The sequence below is a fragment of the Brachionichthys hirsutus genome, chromosome 3 (genome assembly GCF_040956055.1).
Source record: "Brachionichthys hirsutus isolate HB-005 chromosome 3, CSIRO-AGI_Bhir_v1, whole genome shotgun sequence".
Taxonomy (NCBI): Eukaryota; Metazoa; Chordata; class Actinopteri; order Lophiiformes; family Brachionichthyidae; genus Brachionichthys; species Brachionichthys hirsutus.
The window spans coordinates 10,835,924-10,855,276 of NC_090899.1; the positions used below are offsets into that span (position 1 = coordinate 10,835,924).

General features: G+C 39.7%; 1 protein-coding gene across 2 annotated transcripts in view; it reads right to left on the reverse strand.

The window, feature by feature from the left end:
- LOC137910715 (RNA-binding motif, single-stranded-interacting protein 3-like) overlaps positions 1-19,353 on the reverse strand; it is a 93,418-nt gene that overhangs the window by 58,699 nt on the left and 15,366 nt on the right. The window contains exons 1-2 of one of the 2 annotated variants that reach the window (XM_068755117.1): positions 12,535-12,570; positions 4,642-4,826 (exon numbers count right to left, since the gene is read on the reverse strand). In XM_068755117.1, coding sequence (XP_068611218.1) covers positions 4,642-4,799 — 158 coding nt within the window. In that variant the 5' untranslated portion in view covers positions 4,800-4,826; positions 12,535-12,570. Of the gene's footprint in view, positions 1-4,641; positions 4,827-12,534; positions 12,571-19,353 lie in introns of those variants that run through there. The other variant, XM_068755108.1, reaches the window with a different exon arrangement.

The following is a 19,353-nucleotide window of genomic DNA, read 5'->3' on the forward strand; positions in this document are numbered from 1 at the left end:
TCAACTCTGAACTTCAAGCTGCAAAAGAAGCAACTAGTATTCAGTTTTCAAAAATTAACTTGTCTGTTTCTGTTTGCTGTTTGTTAGCTGGAGGTTTGACTGTGCCTAGCTGATGTTAGCAATTTCATTTAATGTCATTGCTACATCAAGCTCTGTGCAAAATACATTAGGTGTGTGCAACCTGTGAGTGTTGGATAGAAGAGGTTGCTTGCCATTGTGTGCTGAGTTGTGCACGCTGGTCCTCCCTTTCAGATACAACAAGACAATATGACATGCCAGGATGTCACAAGGCACAAGGCTGGCTTTTGTTCATGTGCTCAGGATGGACGTCAGACAGAACTGCTGCTTTTGTGGCCAACACTTGATTTTGTATGTATTGTGTTAATCGGTAGAAAACTTAATTCTCAGTCATTTTAGGACCATGTAGATGCATCACCTGCTGTCAATGAATGACTCAGCTATGAGATCTGTCAATCATTATAACACCATAGTACAAGAACTGATGAAAAAGGGCTATCCATTATATCAGTCTGTAATTAAGTATTAATGCATTAAATGGCGTATTTTCTCTGGACCGAGTCTTGCTCTTGCTCTTGCTGTTGCACCAGAATTTATGATTCTCCACCTGCCAAGCCCTTTAATAGTTCAACACATCAACAAAAGACTGCAGGAAACGGACGGTTACAGTTTGAGCGTCCTTATTCGGTTTGAAGGGGATCTGGGCATGTGATTTGCTTCCACTGGATGTTCATCATGACAAGTGTGAAGCAACACTGAAGCAATTTTCCAACAAGTGTGACAACGGAATATAAATCAAAGCAACATGTAGGTTGGAATCCCGGCTTTTATTCTATAAAGGATGACACGGGACTCAAAGATAATTATCTATTGGATCGATCAATTCCTATTTCCACAGCTCTATAATTTACGATCCAGATTATATATCTTCCCCATTACGATCTATATTACATATATGTTCAGATGATAGATAGATAGATAGATAGATAGATAGATAGACATACACATACACTGCCTGGTGAATTTTTCACCACTGAAAAAGGAGAAATTAAAATGTATAGATTTTGTCTCGATGCTAACTCCCACACACGTCTGCGGTATATTAGGTCAAAACATCATAAAGTACTCAACAGGAGTTGTTGGCAAACCTTAAAATCTCTGTTTTATTTGACTTGATGGAAAAGCTCCTGAGCCTAAGAACACGACTGTAAGCCAAATAAAAATACCTTTCCCCAGGATCAGTCAGAGTTCAGCTGGTGGCGATGGGTTTGAAAATCCTTTTTGGACCAACTACGTCTGTTCTTTGACACATGTGAAGTTCTTAGAATCTTTTACATCACTGGACTCTGGTCTGGATTTTTTTTTAATACAAAGGAATGGTGAGAAATTGAACTCAACTGAAATTGAAAAAATGTTTTCCATATTGTAACGATTTCAGAGGGAATGCAATATGAAACTCAGCACAGTTGATTTCAGCAGCCTTGCCAAAATCTGTGTGTACCCTGGTTGTGTGTGTGTGTGTGTGTGTGTAGGTGTGTGTACGTGTGTTTGAGAAGCGTTAATGACAGTCCTCAGAGGACCCTTGCAGCATCAGATCTGTATTTTCACTTCCTTGTGGAGTTCTGTCAGCCTATGGAAGCTTGTCGTTTGATGTCTGTTGAATCGTACTAGCCACCCACATACACACACCCACACACGCATACCTCATATCTCTGCAGGATGTCTGAGTCTACACATACAAATATGTCTAGGTGAACATGTTTTGTGTCTTTAGTTTGTGTTTCATCTCAGGCCAACAAGCATACATGCAGGTCGGTCTCTGTGTGTCGTGTTTCCCAAGTGGGGATAAAATACAGCCGTCATGTGTCTTGGATTTCCCTCACTTTTCCCTCTCTGTGTTTGTGAGAGCGCAGTGCTTCAGATGTTTTTTTTTTTTTATTCATTCCCCTAAAGCAGTTAAAAATGTTCAGGCACTAAAAAGAAAGAGAGGAAGAATTTCCATGATGAAAAGACAATGTGCTGTGAATTCATAAAATGGCTTGAGTTCCTGAAACATTAAATGTATCTGCTAAAAGGGTTTTCTGCGAATTTATAATCAGTAGTTGTGAGGTGCTGTGGTGCAAGAAGCTGGTATTGTAACACTGGGATAAACTCGTCGTGCATACACGACTGTTTGATCATGGGTTTGTGGTCATCATTAGGCAGATAGAGAGATAGATAGATAGAGTGAGAGAGGATTGCCCTTGTACCCTCCTCTCCATTCTGCTCACGTTCTGCTCTGTCCCCAGACGTTAAAAGTGTGTCCATAGTTTGGGCGACCAGGGGAGTGATTGGAAATGTCAGCTGACAACAGCACTTTTCACTGACACCCTGAGAGCTGGCACAGAGACAGTGTGTGTGCGTGTGTGGGGGGGGGAGAATGACGGTGGGGGGAAAACGAGGAGGTTGACAGAATGGGAAGGAAGGGGACAGTGCTTGTAGGCGGGCTGGCACATACTTTAAAAAAAATATGCGCTTGGTAACAATAAAGACGCGGTTGTCAATGATTTGAAAGCGTGTGTGTCAGCGTCTCTGGCCTGTTCTTCTTCTATTCATTGTAAGTGTGAGGGTGATTTGTACGCTTGTGTATGGGATACACAGAAAGCTGCAGAGATTTGGAAATTCAAGTCAAAGACTGCTGCCCAACAGCACGCACAGCTCTCCATCCCCCCACTGACCTTTCCTAAATGTTACTGGCCACTTGGCACACTGACTGGGCCTCTAATGAAACTTTTATTGGCCACCATTTTTCACCCTGTTCCTCCAGAACGCCTCCAGGCCAATGCTGAAATACAACAGGCTAGAAGTGCAGCTGACACACAGAAGGACAGGGAATGGTAAGTATATGTGAGTTATAGGCCTCATTACAAATGTTTCTATTTAAATATATTTAAATTTAAAGCCCTTGTCTGCTGAATAATCAGACCCATATATCTTTCTCCAATTACATTTGATAATATCATGTAATAGCTGTAGGCAAACAGGACCTTTCTCATTTGCTTTGTGTTGACTCCATTTACTCAAATGGGAACGGTTGGAAATCAAATATGCTGGTTCAGCGATTGGCACAAGGGAGGGGAACAGGATGAAGGGTTCCAAACAACTGATTCTGCTGAAAGAAAAGTCAGGACGGCTACATTGTTCCCCATTTTCAGGAAGAACAGATGACTTCGGTGTATTGCTGTGAGGGCTAGCTCCTTTTCTGTTGTCACATCAGCGTGCAACAGGAAATGCATCTTTCAGCTTGGTTGCAACATTTGGTCTAAAACTAGTTCAAAGCTTCTTCCAGGAAAGTTATAACAATTGTCAGTGGCATATTTATCTGCCTGAAAATCACATCCACGTCACATCATACTAAGTAACGATATTCAAATGCATCTTAGGTGAATAAAAACAATCCGCATGTAAAGAAACTACATTAGCCTCCTCACAGCTTTTGAATAATGTCCAATTTTGTAAGCATACCCCTCCCCCCCCAAAAAAAAAAAAAAAATTTAACCGTCGTTTAGATCCCATTTGTATGCAGTAAGTTAGGGGGGAAATCAATGAAGCACCACCTCTGCTTATTTCCTACTTTTTTCTTATTATTCTCTTTTCATTTCAATTTGTTGAGGAAGATCAACTGGGAACACCGGAATAACTGTGATTTTGGTCAAAGGCTTTTTCCATTGTTAACAAATGTCATTGAAAACTTTCAATTTCAATGGTTATACGTTATTTCAACATATTGTTGTGGGACAGAAAGAAAGTAACGGTAAAGCTTAAATATTGTTGAAAAGCCATGACAATACTTTATATTAGCATATGTACAAGCATATACAGTGTATATTCAAATACTGCCATCGCTTAAGTAGTGCAAAGAAGAAAAAACTGTAGTGTTCACTCAAGACTGGATGAAGGATCAAATTATATGATGCAAATGCATTATGTATTTATAATAACTTCAGTGTGCAAGATTTATAGTGACATGAAGCAGGATTTCTACTGACAGTGACACTGCATGTTCAGTTCTTATTAAAAGAGGAGCAGTAATTTACAGACACCGCATGAGTCAATCATAGCACAGTGGATTGAACACCAACAGAGGATCAAAATGTGTTGAAAAGCCGTTAATTACATGGCTCCATACACATCTGGATTAATACATTTATTTTTAATTTTTTTATGTTTTCATGATAGAAAAGTCAATGCAGTTACTTTTCTATTTAGCCCAAATTCACGACTCCTGTACCGACAAATGGCTCAAGCTTTTGGCAGAATTGTTAAAGGTTGAGGATGAATAAAATTCTGCTGATGAATAAAATAACGTCTGAGTTGGTGTTTGTGCATCAGATGGGAGCGGTCGGGTTCGGCCCAACTGGGCGGTGCTTATTTCCCTCTGAGGAAGCACAGTGGAGGGCCAGGAGAGGTCAGAAGCAAAGTGTTGATACTCATTAGAAGCTGCTGTTTGTAACACACAAAAACTAATTACCACATGCTGAAAGTAGCTGCAGTGAACTGAGCTCAGCTGCAGTGAAGGATGCATCAGCAGACCTCCGACAGCTGCAGATTAAGTTAAACAGAATAGAGTACAACAGGACTCACGGCTGGCAGAGTTTGATGAGGTCCTGGTCGGTTGTGGCCGGCGGCAGCCCTCTGATGTACAGGTTGGTTTTACTAAGCTGCTCCATTAGCCCACCTCCATGACCTCCACCTCCGCCTCCTCCACCTCCTCCTGTGGTGCCAGGACTGGGTGGAGCCATGGGTTGAGGAGGAGGAGCATAGGACTGCTGCAGAGACAAAGAGACAAATTGAAAGGTAAAAAAAAAAATTCAAAAAAAGTTCTTTTTTTTTGGTGCGATAATTCTGTTTATTTTACCATAAAAAATATTTTCAATGTTTGCCACTGATGAGTAGACGTGTGCTCTGCATCCCACACCAATAGCTTTATTCAGCAGGAAGCAGATTAAATTAAGGACGCAGTATGAGTGTAATCAATAGTGGAGACAATTATGGCATTAAGGTTTCCTACAGGTGTTTGCATCAACACAATACAATAAAAAAAACAATATAAATATGTTTCAAACAGAAAAAAAAAGATAAACAGAGAACTTAGTCAAATGTTTCCCATCAGCATTGCAATTTCCAATTACACAAATAAATGCTGACTAAATGAGATCAACATTTCTAACCAAGAGGAAGGGCAGTGTCGGTTTCAGACTGCATGCATACCGACCAGTTTCCATGTTGCTGTTGGCAAACTATTAGGTTAAGTGTGGAGGAAGTTAACAAGCCAGATGGGTCATATGGCATTCAAAGCACTGTCTCCTCGATTCTTGGAGCTACAGTCAATCTGGCTAAACAAAGAAATGTGCTTTCAGCACTGTACTGTAGGGATCTGATTCAAAAACTGCTGCAGCTTGAAATGATCACAGGGCAGCTCCACTGGCTGCCCCAATGACAAGCGAGACAGACAAGGGGAGGTAAGGGAGACAGGTGATGGGGGGGGGTCGATTAAACGTATTCTGAATTCCATGGATCCATGTGCATAAATAGTCCTGGGTGTTGGTAAGCATGCATGTGTGTGTGTGTGTGAGAGAGAGCAGTTGTTTACGACAATGAGAGGTTGTCACAACACAGCGATGTGGAGCCTCAGCCAGTTCCGATATTAATCCATTACCTGGACGTCCCTCAGCTGCAGACCACACAAACACAGTTCAACACACTACTAGCAGACATGCCGCCTGGGGAGCAGTGTCGTTTACGGGCTAGTGCCTTACATTAAAAGCCCCACATCCGCTGATATTCTACTTGTACAAAAACATGAAGTATGGAGAGGAAATATACTGGACAATACTTCAGTTTTATGGCTGTGACAAATCCGACTTTTTATTGCAAGTTGCAGTTTGGTGTACGTTTTCTAAATGTCCAATGGTGACTCACACATGTGTTATTGACTGCTCTGCTCCCATTTTGTTTACTGCTTTTCCTTGTGTATTATTTAATTGTGTCGCTATTATTGTTGACGATGCAATTTTGCTAATGGTCTAATGCATTTTTCACAGGTAAATATTGAGAAAGTATTTAACAAGTTCTTCAACGCTTTACCAACTAGCTTACTAATAACAAAAATATTAAAAGCATTGCTAACTATACCTTTAGATCTTAGCAACGTTACAGTTTGTCATGAAACTGGCAATCTGTGAATATCTATGTCTGTCTATCTATCTATCTATCTAGAAATAGAATAGAAATAGAACGCCTTTATTGTCATTGCATAGTGGATATACAATGATATTAGGAGTGCTGCTCCGTATGGTGCTTAGGTACAATATAAAATACAAATAGCGGTAGAAAAAACAACACAAATTGTCTGTCTGTCTTCAACTATGTGACCAAGATTAAAAGCCAAATTTGACCACTGCAACAAAGCAGTAGTTGGTTGTAAGTATAACCTGGTTAAATCGTTGCTCCAAGGCACCCTGTCGCCATCCAGCACATCTTTCAAATACAAGTAACTGCTCTGAGGGAAAACCAAAGCACTGTGTATCAAACTGCTGCTGGTGCTTCGGGACAGGTGTAATAAATATCCGACACTGTGCACATTCCAGGTTCCCAGAGGAGCATCGTCAGAGGAAAGCAACTTGCTTTTGCTTTCCTTAGAACTACCAGCTTTTCCTGACAATTGCAAAGTGTCCACATAGCGAGTGTAAGGTCTGACAAGAAGAGGGCAACTTCCACTTATTGAAAATGATATTCCTATCAAAGACTAGTTCTCAGTAGATATAAACCAATGTAAAGCATCACGTTCCATCATCCTCCAGAGATGCTGCTCAATGCCCAGTGGTGTGTGCACATAAATGTGCTAAGAAATACATATGCGTGTCTTAATGTTAATTTGGGTACATAGCCGATTTGATATGAGCTTTCAGTTATGGATTTCTTTACCAGCCATCTTTGGAAAAATAATGTGTGTGTGTGTTTGATGATATGTGTCAGGTAAAGATAAAAGACTCTGGGGTTCATTTGTACGCAAAATATCACTGGAGAAAACGCTTCAGATAAGAGACATTGCGAAAACAGCATCCTTACAAACAAAATAGCAGTAGATGAAATATAGTATATGCACATACAGAAGTATATTCCCCCCCCCCCACACACACACACACAGTGTCACTGTAATCTATGTGCATTCATCCCATTCCACAATGATTACACTGACACTGTTTGTACATAAGAGCTTTCTTTTAGCTTCGACCAGCAGCTTTACAGCTTAAACACTGTTGGTCAGACTACAATCATTTCCCATGGTTTTCACCATAGGAGGCTTAAATCTGGGCACGGAAGTAGAGCTGGGTGATAATTATACACATTATTTAACACAAATCTAAAAAAAAAAGCTAAATCATTGATGTAATTACTGTACACAACCCGAGTCTCCACAATAAGACGGGGCACCGTTGAACATTACTTGCGATTTGCCAGGAAAAGAGTACCAAGGAAAATGTCAGCTCCCTCTGTTCTTCTAAATCAATTCAAATCTAGCACCTCTCCGGCCAACAGGTTAGTTGTGTTACTGAGTAAACGGTGTGCCAATATAGAGCCTGTTGATGTGACGGGATCAGAAGAGACTCAATGATGGTGGAACTAAAGTATATAGTTAGAAAATAATCTACTATACTACCATGATACTATACTCCGAAAAAAACTGGTTATGGAAGGGATTTGGCAAGAAAGTGGCAAACTGATCACAACTACTAAAAATATACACTTGTTCTACTTTAACACAGTCACACATTATAATGTGAAAGTATGACAGAATGTACAACATCTCTCTTTCCTCTCTGACACGACATGCACAGCTGATCAAAGTCCCTGCCCAGGAAACCTTACAGTCAATTTGTGTAGCTGTCAGGGTCCAGCTGATAGTGAGCTGTGTATGGAATGTGTCAGAGACTCTGATAAGGAAATCCTTTGAAAGTCTCTCTGTCTTTTTTGGCAACAAAGCTGTCTTCCTCTCTTCGCCCCCTTTCACCCACTGTCAAATTTCACCGCACCACCTCTCAATTGCTTGGTCTTTTCACCTTCATCCTCCCACTTCCCACACACTCGCTCTACATTTCTCTTTGCTCCTCTCTCTCTCTCTCGCTCTCCCTCGTTCTGTCCTCTGTTTCTATCAGTTTCTCTCTTTTTTCGGATTACTCTGCAGCTGCAGTGTGTGGACTGAAGGCTGCCTCTCAGCTGGTACTGTTGACACACTTAGTACAGTGGAGAAGGTCTCACAGTGGGAAAGTGGGAAAAAGACTCAGAGGCAGCGCCTCAAACTGTCACACAATGCAAACACAGTCATTGGGAGTTTGGGGATGATGCCCACGCCTGAGCCTGTGAGCAGCAACGTGCCACTGACTACTACTGACAACCTAATGAGCCAAAGACTTGACTAAATTGTCGTGACAATTTGAAAATATATAATGTGTTTAATACATTTGCCACTATAAGCCACTATTCAGCTGCCTGTCATAGCATTATTTGCATAACTTTGCTGTCTGCGCTTCAATTCTATGACATACATATTTGCTTTCCTTGCTTATATGTTATTATTCATATAATGTACAATACTACACCATTTACATACTCTTGGTATGTACGAATACATGATATGGCATAGTATTTGCTGCATTTTTTTATTATAAGGTTGCACTGTTGCCCCGTGCAAATTTCCTTTCAGTGAAAATAAGGTATATATCTTACAGCCCAGCAGGAAGGAACCACATTTGTGCTAATTCAGAAAAAGCGCAGAAACACAGAAACATGCATGTGCAGCTTTTTATAAATCAGTGACACAAACTAGAGCAGACTCAGAGGCAGTGATATAACCTGATTGCTTTGCTTTTAGCCTAAAATCTGATCTGTGCGCTGTTGTTGGCTGTATGGCAATAAAATATGCCGATGCTTCTGAACTTTTTTCTCATACATCTATCGGTCTCATGCATGGTGGGTGGTGTGAACACTACCCCTGTTCCAAGCCATCCACAACTTTCTTGAGGGCTTGGCTAGTGCATATAACATAGACTAAACACAAGGATAGTGCTGCACTCACAGGCAGGCACACATCTTTTTTTTTATAGTCTATACATAGCTCTGTTTTATCTGAAGATGATTCCACTTCCCAAACAGTAAGTATAGCAACTGGGAAGCCCTGATAAAGGGTTACAACTGTGCCCCTATGGACACTCGCACATTAAAATTCAGTTCCATTTGTAATTTTCCATATTGAATATTGAAGCTCACAGTGTTTTCCATGGCGATGCTGTTGAATCTATAGACATCATCTCTTAGTTCAGAAAAAAAAAGTTGCAAAAAAATGCGATGCTATGCTAAATTTAAAACAGAAATGTGGCCCATGAGATTACAGATGTGGCCAACAATGGCACCCATCATCTGCTGCTATAAATTATTTACATGTAACAGGGCTAATCCCTGGCAATGTGCACATCAGCGTGAATTTAATAAGATGCAGCACAATGATGCTGACTTGTGTAGGTATGTATGCAAAGGCATAATGAGTTGTTTGCAGCTCAGTCCATTATAGAGTGCATATACAAGAGGAGGAGGGGGGGAGGGCTTGGGAGAGTAGGTTGTTCTGGCCTCTTCCGATGCTTCCTGAACCACTGAGGGAAGAATGTGGGCTATTTTGGGGTCCTAGACTGAATTCTGTCTTACTCGCCATGCCTCTAAACACACGAGGCTTTAAAGGAAAAACTGTCATGTCCAGTCCTGCTTTGATTGGAAGATTATTATCAGGTATTTAAATTAACATGGAAAATATATATATGTATAAAAATATTCATTTATGTCAGGGAAGTGGAAGTTCACGTAATACTGACTTCAGGTATGAATAGCTTTCTTGAAACAACCCTAATTATATTTCATATAGGATGGTGACATAATTCTAAGTATTAGGCAGAGGAATGTGTATGTTAAAGTTACAGCCTGTGATTAGACTGGAGAGTAAATTCAAAACTGTAAAATGTTGATGTGAATTTACAGTGAAATCTCAACAGTATTCTACCATATTAATGAAACTGCATTTCAAGCAGGAGTAAAAAATACATGAATGCTGCACTTTAAGATAATGCCACTATTGACAGGAATGTACTGTAAACTTAATGCATGTGCAAATGCAAGTGCAGAGCATCATGGGAAGGTGGAAGAAACCTGTGAGAACATTCTCATTTTGTCCACAACTCCTCAGAGTAACAAAAGTCTTCCTTGTTGTAATTAAGCTGATTTTCTGTTATCCTGATAGAAGCACAGCACAGGGCATGAATTAATCCAGCAGGGAGGCATCTCAGTCCTTGGAAGACACATTTTCAAACATTTTGTCTACACCTCCATCTTAGCCAAAGTATTTTATAATATTTTCCCATTTATTTATTTTTATCATTGGCATTTTAATTATTATTTGTAGTTTGTGCAACAGGGGAAGGTTGGCTTGTATGAAGAGCTACATCGACGATATGTACAATCCGCAAACAAGCTATCAAGAACACGAAGCCTTCCAATTTCCAAAGGAATAACTATTATGTCTAAGTTTATGTATTTGTATGTGTAAAGTACAATTACTGAATAAAGTGTCTGCGTACCGTCCAACTCTCCCCTCCCCCTCCTCCACATTGCACACTGCTGTTAGCGCCATCGTCTGTCTCGAAGGTAAAACTCATAATAAAACCACATATTATTTTACAGTAATACTTTATATCATTAATCATATCACTTTGTGTGAGTGTGTATCTATATAGCAATTTATTTTGTTAATATTCCATTGTTATTATCGTTGATTTGAGATGGCAGTTATTTTATCTTGGAAAGATTATTTGGCATACGAGTGATTTGATTTACGAGCGTTGTCCTGGAACAAATTATACTAATATAAGGTATTACTGTACATGCTGCAGTACCTACCATTGTATTTCATGCACTTCCATTTATATTCTCTCTTGACTGAATGTATATTGCTCACTTTTTCCTAATGTCACTCCCCGAGTTCCCTTCCTGAACAACCCTGTTTCTCTCCAAGATCAGGTCATCCAGGTTGCTTCCTGGTGGAACGCTGTGTTCCAGCCATCAGTCTCTCTATCCCTCTTGTTATTATTACCAAAAACAGCATTTACAACACTTCAGCTGTAATAAACAAAATGCACAAACATCCCATGAGTACATCTTGTTTAGTTTTGGTGCTGCCAGACCTGGTGGGAGATAAGAAGTTGATGAGAGACTGCGGTGAGTTGCTGAACTCTGAAAATTCCTGGGGCTGCATTTTTGAACCAGTTCAGAGGGAGAACAGATTATGTGTCAGTTTACAGGAAATTTGTTCAACTCTCTGCACAGCTATTGTTCTTCAGGTCAAGTATGTGTCTTTGTTTACAATTAGGGTTATGGGAAATAGGCAAAACGCGGCAACATGAGTTTGTGTAACTTCTGTTTCTTCATTTGGACTGATTTTATTTTGCACAAAGCAAAAAGTGTAGTTCAAATCATGCTCTGTTTCTATTAGAGTAAGCCAATTCAAAAGCCAGAGAGTGCAGTTAAAGATGAATTCATGAACTCAGTATCTGTGACTATCAACCTTTTTGAATACAAACTAAACTGATACAAATTCTATCGAATTAAACTGTCATCATGATATTAATCTGACATTGCTGTTCAAACTATTTTACACAGGATAATAAGGAAAGCAATGGGACAGTTGCGGCTCTGAGGTTTGTGCCATCATCTTGTACAACTCTAGCCTTGTCTTAACAGATTGGGCTGTGTATTTTTCTATGGGTGGACCCAGGCCAGTGTCCTCATAAACTATTGGCTGTTAATTTTTATTGCATGCCAATTTAAAGTATCAAAGCAGGAAGTAGTGCTACAAATATGTACAGAAGTACAATGCAAACAGATGGAGGTCATGCTGGTGAATGGACATGAGCATGTTTGATTGTCACAAGACTACCAATGCACACACATATACTGAGGCCATTTTAGCTCAAACTTTACTATACATATTTCCTTGCATATGTGTTGCTTTTGTTGTCTGCAGCAATCTAACCAATAAATCTAAATACACTAAAGCAGCTGACCTTGTCCTCTTTTCTAAAGAAAAGCCAATCCTGAGTGACATCCAAGAAAAGCATTCCATTGAATTATACTTCAAAACTCACCCCGGAGACTTTTCCTCTGTTCTGACAGCATTCCAAAAGAAATATCATTCTGCATTCTTCATTCTTAATTGTGAACTTATAGCATCCAAGTTACCAAAGGGGGAAAATATGCACATTGAAAAGGGGCTTTGCACCAAGCTATTTTATTATGCATATTTATGCAAATGAAACATTAGTTTATTCAAGAAAGTCTCTGTCGCTCCTCCTCTCGGTGCCCTTTGGTTAACGCTTCCACCCTACATTGTGCATGATGAGCAGAAGCAGACTGGGCTCATGATTGGTTTTATACTTTCCCCTCTATATAAGAGGGGAAAGTATGGAGGGTCCATTGTTCTTCAGAGACTCCCCTCAATGTTGGATACTGCTGCATTATAACAGCGCCAGCTCCAGTTCTTTGTCACTGCTAAAGAACTCTGGATGTCTCCTTATAAGGTCAGCAGTATTCCTACCTTCGGCTTATTATTCAGCAGGGTTTCTATCCATCTTTATCTTATCATTCCTGCTTGCATATTAATAATATAATCATGCCCTCTCATGGCCCTCATCTCCTCACTGTTCCAATGAAGCAGCTTCCCTCCTCCTTCTATGTGACATTGTCTCCATGTCTTGCTCTTCTCCATTCCTCAGCAGCACCCTCTTCTTTTCCTGGCCCATACTTCCTTCTCCCACCTCATCTCTTCCTCGTGCTCACACTCCTTCTGTCTGCTGCTGCCCCCCACCCCCACCCCTCCCCCAAGACTGTGCTGGAGATTAAAATATGAGGAAACAATCAAGCTCTAGCTCATTAGCATATGAACAGGGAGTTGACGGATAACTGCAGAGACAACAACAGAGCCCTGAAAATCCAGTGCACAGCTTCCCTTTATTTTTTTAATCCCAGGAATGACTTTTTTTCACCATATTTTCTTAAATAAGACAGAACAATCATTTTCTAGTCCTTTCAGGCTGTCAAATTAGCATCAGAATAAGAGGCCCTAAGAATAATGCAAAACGCTTACATCGCGTCAAGTCAATGAATGGAGACTATAGAATAAGTGTGCAGAGAATAATGTTTCTCCACCACAGCAGTGGAAAGCTGAAAACATAGAAACGTGTGTGTGTGTGTGCATGCACTTGTGCTTTTTCCAGGGCAACAATGGGGAACTGAGCAGATAGCATTTGGCAGGCGTTTGTTTTTTTGTGAGGGATCTCGTCTTTAAATGTCTCTTTGCTCAGTGTAACAATAGCACACGTTGTGACAGGCAGGATGTTATTGGGAGGTAGGAGTCAACAGAAAGGATGTAAGAATCTTACTGGATCCGGTCACTCAACAATAATAAGTTGTCATTTACTGATTAACTAATCAATGATTTATGAGCATCGTGAAGGCATTATGCATTTTTTTTAATCCATAATTTCTATTTCTATTTAATAAATAATACAAATTATTGAAATACACACACACAGAATATTTTTTACTTAATTATTATTTCATTTAATTACTTCCCCCGAGGCGTGGATTATATGTGATTGCCGGCGTTTGTCTGTCTGTCAATCCGGCTGTCTGTTAGCAAGATCAAAAGGTTCTGGATGGATCTTGATAACATTTTCAGGAAATGTTGGGAATGTTGCCAGGAACAGATGATTACAGTTTGGTGATGATCCAGAAGAGATCCTGGATTCTGGATCCGTTTGAAATCTTTGGTAACATTGCGGTCAATGGAGCTTCAAAATTTGTTCCTCACTATCTCGGTTAATTTCTTTATCAATGTTTATGGAATTTGACACAGTCATGCAGGATGGGGATCTCTATCTCACCACCGAATGTCATCTGGATCTGATTCAGAACGAAGTCAGGAAAAAATATCATATTTTAACATTGAAAACCCCATTTACGGATTCAAAAATCAGTTAAAAGTCCACATAAACTCTGATTCACTTTTACTTTTTATGGTTGGTTGTATAAAGAACAATTTAGAACATTTTGGTGATCTAATTTTGAGGGGAATGAGCTGCTCGGCGGAGGTCTGCGCTCTCTCAGTGCTTTTCTCGTTGCAAATTGTGATAAAATATTTCATCACTGAAATGTCTTTTTGATTTTAATTCAAAATGTTGTAAAACATTTAAACGAGTGTGGATCATTTTTCTACCATTATTTTAGAGGAGAGTAAAATGTAGCTGCACTGTAGCTTGCACCCTGATGCAATCGCTAGCGCTTCTGTGACAGTGAACCGGGGCACAGAATTAATGTGGTCAAGCTCCAAAACAGACTCCTGGCCTTCACTGGTATCGACTGACAGTGAAAGCAGCCCGGGGTCAGCGCAGGAAGGATGTGACTCAGCAAAGCTGTCGGGCCCACGAGACGTCTGTCATCCACAAACCAGAGACTCAACGAAGAATGACAAGTCTTCCTACGGCTTCTCTTAAAGTTGAATCCATGACTTCAAGTGGGCTGGGTTGTGGCTGCTCAAAGGATGATATCTTTAGTAACTCCTGTCAAAAAAAAAAATCTGGGACTACCTTACACTCCCTGTAGAAGACTGCATTGCTCTGATAGAAAATACAGACTGCAAAATAGAAATCAATGGTGTTCGTAACTGATACTGTGGTGACTTCTAGCAAAAACCTTAGCTAAGGGCATGAGATCTACGGCTAATGTGGGATGTTACTCTGAATAGGCAGATAGCGCGTCTGAACAGCGGGCTACAGGAAAACACATACAGAGTAATGTGCACTGCAGCAGCCTTATTGCCGGGATACATGGCATTTGCTGCGCTGCTGAGGAGACGGGGGGAGCCGTTTGGCATATCAATTGCCGAAGGTCAATACTCAGTTTTCATGAAATGGATAAGATGCTAAACGGATGAGGGATGCTACACTTCCCTGATGTTCATTATTAACAACAGACCAACTGTTTTTAATTTTTCCCTACTAATGGTGCACTTCTATTCACTTTTATAATACATTGTGGATGAAAACAAAGCCAAGTGCATCAATGTATTTTTTTTCCCTTGAGCAATTTCACCCTTCACCCTGTCAGACTCCTTAGATTAATATTGATCAACAGATATGACATCATATCTGTCTTTGCCAGTAAGGCCCAGCATCTGACTTCAATTAATGTTAACTACGTACAGTACAGTAAATATGAGCATGAGCAACTCAAAATCCTTTTGAACTTGTGGCAATCCATTTTTGTATTTTATTTCTCAGCTAAACATTTTCAAATCGAGAACCCCCCCCCCCCAACTACTGAGGGATAAAACTGTACATTCATTCATTCAATTTATATTCAATCAATTACCTATGCTAATAGAAGTCAAAAGAAATCAATGTAAGCAGTAACTCGTGTTTCAGGTCATTGCATTGAGCTGCGGTAGCAGACAGAATGCGACATTATAAGACAGCTGCAGATTATTCAACTCATGTGAGCCTGCATGGCTACTTCAAGTATCAGTAATTCCACTTTTACGTTGCAGCATCAATGCACCCCTTAATGTACATGCAGTCTAGTGTCCTCCTGGGACGAGGGTCCATAAGCGTCCCTCCCTCAAATCGACCAACTGTGATTTCAACACACTGAGCTTCTTCCTTTCAAGCTCTCCGTGTCACTGGCTGTTTGCTACTCCTCATGTGTCCCTCTCTGCTCTAATTAAATTCCTTCATCAAATTTGAGAGGAGCAAATATTCTAGGAAAGGGAGAAGGAGAGAGGGAGGGGAGGGGGAGTCATGGGGTAAGAACATATTGAGTGGAATTCAAGCCCCCTGACTGAGTTCAGATGATGACCTGGGTATATCTGGGAGAATCCATAACAGGGAATGGTAACAAAGGTATAGTGCTCAGGCAGATCTTCATTTCTCGGGTGAAAGATTATAGGATGCATGTAAGACAAATGTGGTTGAGAGAAATACACAAGAACTAAGGTGTGCCTTTTCATTTAACAAGTACTTTCAGAAATGCACGTCAACTATTTAAATGAAGCTCACAATTTATATTCAATTTGAATGAGTGCTGACTATGTGAATATTCAGCTGCCAAAATAAACTACATTTGGATGATGATGGGCAACTCTACCAGTATAATAGTGGGACTGGGTGTACCACCAGTTTTTTTTTAATTTTTTTACAGGTAAATTCATTGTTAGGATACTGGATGTTAGCCTGAGGCAACCCCTATGTTAAATACCTTTTGGTCTCGAAACCACTTCAACTCTTCTTCCTCTTTTGTCCCTATGAGAGATGGTACAGCGCAGTACACATTTATAATTTACAATCTCGTATTGAACCATTCATCAAATTGGGAAAGAGGCATGGTTCGTCCATTTATAAAACAATGGCTGAAACAGGAGGAACGGCTCCTGATCTATTCAGAGATCGGCTCGTGTGTGTGTGTGTGTGTGTGTGTGTGTGTCGGATTGATTTGAAGCCACGATCAAATTACCTGGAAAATGTTAAAAGTATCCATTACTGGCTGACATGCTTTAGTTTTGAGCACGGGGAGAAAAGGGCAAATGCAGCGCCGTACTGCAGCTAAGAGGCTGAAATATATCCTCGATCCATCGGTTTATAAATGAATTCAGTGAAAGGAAACACACAGAAATATCACAGAGAGCAGCGCATCAGCCGCCCGAGTGATTCACAGACAAGATATCATAAAAGACAGGCTACGATAAATGATTAGACTTTGTTTTGTTTTTTATTTTTCACGGTAACAAAGTAATACATAACGTGTAATGTGTTCAGTTATTCAAGCAAACATTATTTGACTTAAAGTGTTTTCTAGGTCAGTAACTGTTAAAGATTTGACACCAACTTAAATCAACATTATTTCAAATACTGGTTGTTGCAGTTGTTGCAAATATATAGAATATAGGATAAAGATCATGCAGTTGGTGATACGTGATAGATTCCCTATCTCATAATAGTAAAGAATCCTGAAGAAAAGAAAACATGGATCCAGATGACAAGCTGGATCATGACTAAAAGATAAAAGATTTTTCATTGGGCCACATCCTAACCCCTCTGAAAATACGCCATCAAAATGTCATATTTTTTTGTCATCCTGCTAAAAAGCAAAATCACCTCCTTTTTCACATTGTAAGACAGGAGGTGGTTATTTATGACAGCAAATAAAGTGTGTTAAAATGTGTTATTTACATTTATTTGATTTTAATCCAAACTAAAACAGCTTTGGAATATTATATTATTTGTTTTCAAATATAGAAAAACAAGACTTTCAATGAAGTGAGCTGTCATTTATGAAAACCCAGTCAAGTCAGATATTGTGTGATGTTTTTTTCTTTATTAAGTTGCATTATTAAATTCATGATTCACTGATGGTTTTCTAAATGGAAAATAAACTACTCAAATAATATATCTGAAAGAGAAAGTCAGTTCAAATTTCAGCAAACGACTCAAAAATTCATACAATCATTTGATTTTTGTTTCTTGAAAATGTTTCTGAGTCTGAGTCTGTATCATCTCACACTACATTAAACCACTCTTAGGTCTCTCAATGTGGTGTAAAATAACAAAATTTTCAGGGTCATATTTAACAGGAATGTGTTGAAAATTTCAGCTAACACTTTCAGAAAAGAATTTCAGCTTCAATGTCATTTTAGCCTGGGCTAGTCACACTATCTCAGGCACTGGATATCTTTGTTTTTTATTTTACTTCATTAGGATTTAGAGCTTGAAAAAATACGTGTTTTTTTAATTTATAGTTGTGAAATATAAAAATGCTGTGTATTTCTACAATACAACAATTCTGACCAAAGACACAACACATCCAACAGTTAGAGAGGCAGCAGAAATAGATGTCTTGATCGGAGAGTCTGTGACACTCCGTCTATCGTAACTGATTGTAACTGTACTGTACTGTAACTGTACTTCAGTACTGTAACTGAATTTCAACGCCAAAATCATGCAACCGATTTTTGATCCTAGAAGAGTGACATTTTAAATCTACAAGTTTATTTTAATATTATTAATAACATTTTTCTAGAGGGGACTAATACAGAGCTTTTAATAATGAACCCAAAGACAAATAAACAAAGAACAAAGAAAAGAGGGAGGATGGTGTGAGGAGAGGAAGATGAGTTTGATGAAATGTAGACGCCTGAAGAAGAAAAGAGGAGGACAGCAGAGGAGGGAGGAAAGGCCACCAGAGAGGTCGCTTCTGCTGTTAATAATTTATCCTCTAAAAACCAGTCAGAGGATTTAATTGATGGTGTGGCTTAATCCTGGAACACACACACACATACACACCCCATACACACACCCACCCTTGGGGAGGCTTGTAGCAGCTGTGCTCCAGCTAAATTGGCTACAGTGTAGTGGTGGCAGAATCGAGTTCCCTCCAGGTATAGCATAGTCAGCCAAAACAGCAGTAACAGGCCTGCCACCACCCCGTCTCATGAATCTGGGCGTGACACGTCTTGGCTTCTATCTGTCTCACACTCGCCGTCACGCTCTCAAAACAAATCTTACGGCAAATCAAAATGACAAGACGATAGTCCCTCTGCATGGTTGTTAGCTCCATAAACACACGGTTCACTTCAGTGGTAATCTGCATTTAGCTGAGGGAGACGTTTCAGGCAGCAGTGACGGTTTTTTTCGTTTTTCTTTGCAAGATGAAAGTCACTCATTTGATCATTTCAGGTTAATGCAGATGAAAAGAATTCATGAATCAAATTTGCTCGTAGAGGACTCAAGGCAATGTGGTTTCAGGAGACAGTGGGCAGGACAAGTCATTATTGTTCTCATTGGCTCATTACCACAGTTCAGTTCAGTTTTTAATCAACGAGCCGGCCCGTCTTTGTCCAACTATATGCCAACAAGATTTATTGATAGGCGTTATGTAGATCAACATCTACAAATAAAATGTTATTTATAATCTATAAAAAAAGGTTACATTTAGGTAGATTTTATTCTATTTTTGTACGCATAAAGCAGAGATAATGATGTATCCAGCACTTTCCTCTGTGTCAGCAAACCTTTCAGTGTTGTCTGCTTCATAACCTTGTTATTTGCTTCTTCAGCTAAGGTTTAAAAAAAAAGACACAGCAACCTTGCATTCATCCATCCCTTTAATGGAGGGCTGAAAAAAGATGTGTAAAAATGAAAACAT